We start from the raw sequence: 3924 nt of genomic DNA on the forward strand, positions 1-3924 counted from the left end.
CAAAACCAAATCTCAAGTATTAGTCCTCTCTCTGTTAAGATACACATAGCGAGAATATCATGGTTCCAAATAAGAAATCTCCCCTCAAAGTGCCTATGTTCTCCACTAGATGACAACTCCCTCGAGTGGAGTTTATGGGAGAAAATATTAATTGAAATCAATGACAAGTTGGTAGGTTGGACATTTCGCGCCCTCACTATAGCTGGGAGGCCATTTCTTCTAAAATTAGATCTTGACACCCTCCCCATTTACCTATGCTCTATGCTTATGGCACCAACCTTGATTTTACAAGAAATCCATCAAATATAGTGCTCTTTCCTCTAGGGAGGATCCAATTTGGAAAAAAAATGATCCCTAGTAACATGGGACAAACTTTGTTTGCAAAAACTAAAAGGAGGACTGGGCTTGTGCGATCCCACCTCCATGGAAAATTTTTTAGGAGTGAAAATATGGTGGAGATGGATATAAGGAGGTTCAAATATCTCAAAATGAATATGGCATAAAAAAATATTTCCCCCACATGCCCCTAAAACATCTTATCCAAATTCACTCTCCCCTTTCTGGTTGATCCATATGAACTTTTGCCTAAAAAGGAATGCACCTAATTTAGTAGCATTACTTCTGGGAAGTAAGGGATGGATGCACTACATTGTTCGGGGATGACTCATGGTAGCAACTCCCTAAGCTTCAAGAGAAACAATAGTTAGACAATATGTTCCTATAGATGATTGGTTGAGGATTAATAAAGATAATTGATTATTGGATCGACTCATACATAAGCTAGCAATGCAGCTAGTGATTACCACTAGGAGAATGGCATCCCAAGCCAGAGGGGGAATTGTGGCATCAATTTTGGCATAACCTTCAACAACAGTTAATTCTTTACTCCTCACACCCAGATAAACTTTGATGACGCAACGTCTCAAAAGTATCCTTTACCATCTGAGAATCCTATCACTTGGAGGTAGGGCATCAAGAGCTACCAACAAACATGGTATGGATCAACATTTGGAAACAAAACACATCAGCAAAAATTTCCTTCTTGTCATGGCTCCTAGTTTAAAAAAAAAACCTTAACATGGGACAAGATCCAAAAATACAACCATCATGGACCATCTAGATGCCCTCTCGATCTTCTCAACTTTGAAAGTCTAGAACATTTATACAATAGTTGCACCTTGTTCAATGACATGTGGCTTCAATTGGAGGAATGCTTTAACCACTCTAATTAGGACCTTGTTAGTATTCAATATACCACAACTAATTGGAGGAATCCTACCTTTTCCAATCCCATTCTCAACAATGTATGGATTCTCTTTCCCAGCTTTCTGTTATGGGAAACTTGGAAGGATGTTAACCATTGCATCTTCAAGGGTTCCTCTCTTCCCCTTGATTCTCTCTAGAGTAACGTCCTAAGAAATATAAAAGAATTCATTATTTCCCTCCCTTGGCCACCCTAAGACTCGCAAGCACAAGGTCATGAACCCATTACTCTTAAAAATTGGCACCTTATTCCAACTTCCCCTTCGTCCCCTTCATCTGTTAGTCAGCGTGCTTTAGTTAGCCATATCACCTGCTCTCCACAATTTTTTTTTGAAATCACCTTAGCCTTCCACTCCTCGTATATTCTAGAATGCTTGGCTTTAGTAGCAACGATGTTGTGGAACTTAATGCTCTCATCGAATGATTGGAAATAGTGAAAAATTAAGGCTTCTCCAAGATCTTTGTGGAAGGGGAGTCCCAATTGATAGTTAATATGCTCCACAAACTCCAAAATAATACTCCTATGCACAAAATTTCTAAAAGTTGGCTGCTGGAAGAATTGTTACATAGGGTGTCCTCCTAAATCATTAATATTTTGGTCATCATTCCCTCCCATGTCCGAAGATCGGGGAATAAGGTTATTGAAATGATGTCTAACTATGGTTGTCTGCAATCCTCATCTACAATATCGTCCACTCGGAATCTCTTGCAAGACTCTTCTCTAAATAAGACATGCTAACAGTTTATACAAAAGGATGTGCAATCCGTAGATCATTGGAGACACATCAAGTGGCAACAAGAATCCAATCCTGGTCACAACTATTGGTTCAGAGCCTTCTACTTAATCTCTTGTTATGTCTCTCGCTTCAAAATCTCTTATTGGTCTCTTGTTCATAGTGAACACATGTATTTTAGTTTCTGTGTGGTAAATTTTGAACTTCTAAACACCTAGATGTCCTCTAAGTCTCTAAGGAGAGTGAATTTTTGGATATAGTTTGATTTTCCTACCCACTATTTTAAAACTTTCGACCTTTTCATATGATTTTGTTTTTTAAAAAACTATACAAAATTTTAGTAAAAAATAAATAAATTTAGAAATGAAAATCAAATTACATTCCAAATATGTTTGAAAAGAAACTAATTTAACATTCATTAAATCAATTTAAGCTAATAACTAAACATTAAACTGTATGACAGATCTCCGCTATTATCTGAAAATTACTGTATCACAGCTCTACGCTCATACCTTGACTTGAGAAAAAAAGGCCATACGCTAATATCTGAACCTTAAACTGTAATCTTGAACATTTTAGGTTGCCTCTACACTATAAAATGCATCTAACTTACAATAACTGAAGGAAGGAGCTAAGTAGCCCCTCATATGGGCGATAGAAAATTCGTAACTTCTCATATCCAGTAGAACGTCTAACAGATCCTTTTGGCTGTGACTTCTGTCACTGGTTTCACCTGAGCTAGTGGCTAGGCGATCCTCCATGAATTTATTGATAACATCATATACCTTTTTCATGTAGAATCCCGCACTACCATACACGCCATGCAGATCCAACCATTGAAGGAAGGGGAAAAAGTCGGCCAAATTGGGGGACGTGAGAATCTCCGTCACTTTCGAAATGACGTCCTTCAACTCTTGAGAAACCTTAGAGAACTGAGGATCGAACACGTCTTTACCGAAGACCATGTTCCCTATGAGAAACCTTAGAGAACTGAGGATCGAACACGTCTTTACCGAAGACCATGTTCCCTATGAGATTAAAGGAGCCCGAGCCAATATGAAAAAGTTTTCCGTTACACCAAAACTTACGTAAACGTTTCAAACGAATAATTAAAATTCCCACACTAGAAATCAAGGATTCCATAAAAATGTAATAATTCTTCCAATACAATAATGTAGTAATTCTTCCAATACAATGGTGACACTTTCCCTACCCAGCATCTTGAAAAATCTCATAGATCATTCAATTTACTTGACCTCTTCGGAGGTGTTGCAGAGCTTGCAGCCTCTTCACAGAGAAGAGTTCGGTATTGGATACACGTCTGAGCATGCGCCAGTGAGATCCATATTGAGAATAGACCATGGAGTTCTTGTAGTGAGAAAGAGCCGTGGCTGGCTTTGTGATCATCCGGCCTGCTAATATGTGGTCATGGGTTTGGAGAACCTGCTTTGCCATGGCGGAAGAGGAGAACACTACTGTGGTTTTCATTCCGAGAGAGAGGCTTATGATCGGCCCATATTTGTTGGCAAGGTGGAAAAAGGATATGTGGGGCTTGTTACCCACCTGCGGTAGATTTCCCACAATCGGCCATCCCGTAGGACCTGGAGGAAGCCTGTGGTACGCCTTCCTCCTCCATACATCCAAAACCAAGAAGATGATAGCAGTTATTCCAAACAAAAACAGAGGATTCCAAAACGACTCTCCAATTTCTATGAAACTCATTGAAAATGGTCCATGGTAGTGAGGTAAGAGATGGTTTAATGAGATGTTTAGTTTTCACAAGTTTTTGGGTTTAATTTTAAACAACAACTTAGGTCATTTTTACTAGTGTCCAGAGATCAAGAACAAAGGCCATTTCTACTGGTGAAAAGAGATCAAGAACAGAGGCCATTCCTACTGGTGAAAAGAAAGAAAAAATCTAGAGAGA

General features: G+C 38.9%; 1 protein-coding gene across 1 annotated transcript; it reads right to left on the reverse strand.

The window, feature by feature from the left end:
• Nucleotides 1-2572: 2572 nt before the first annotated feature.
• LOC149232397 (putative (S)-N-methylcoclaurine 3'-hydroxylase isozyme 2) lies at nt 2573-3452 on the reverse strand. Its single transcript, XM_089381899.1, has 2 exons — nt 3249-3452; nt 2573-3025 (listed from the first exon to the last, which is right to left on the reverse strand). Exons 1-2 carry the CDS (start codon nt 3450-3452, stop codon nt 2573-2575), a joined length of 657 nt encoding a protein of 218 aa, XP_089238025.1.
• Between the last annotated feature and the right edge of the window lie 472 nt (nt 3453-3924).

Source organism: Pinus tabuliformis, chromosome J (genome assembly GCF_031772625.1).
Source record: "Pinus tabuliformis cultivar Carrire ecotype Pingquan chromosome J, CPIR1, whole genome shotgun sequence".
Taxonomy (NCBI): domain Eukaryota; kingdom Viridiplantae; phylum Streptophyta; class Pinopsida; order Pinales; family Pinaceae; genus Pinus; species Pinus tabuliformis.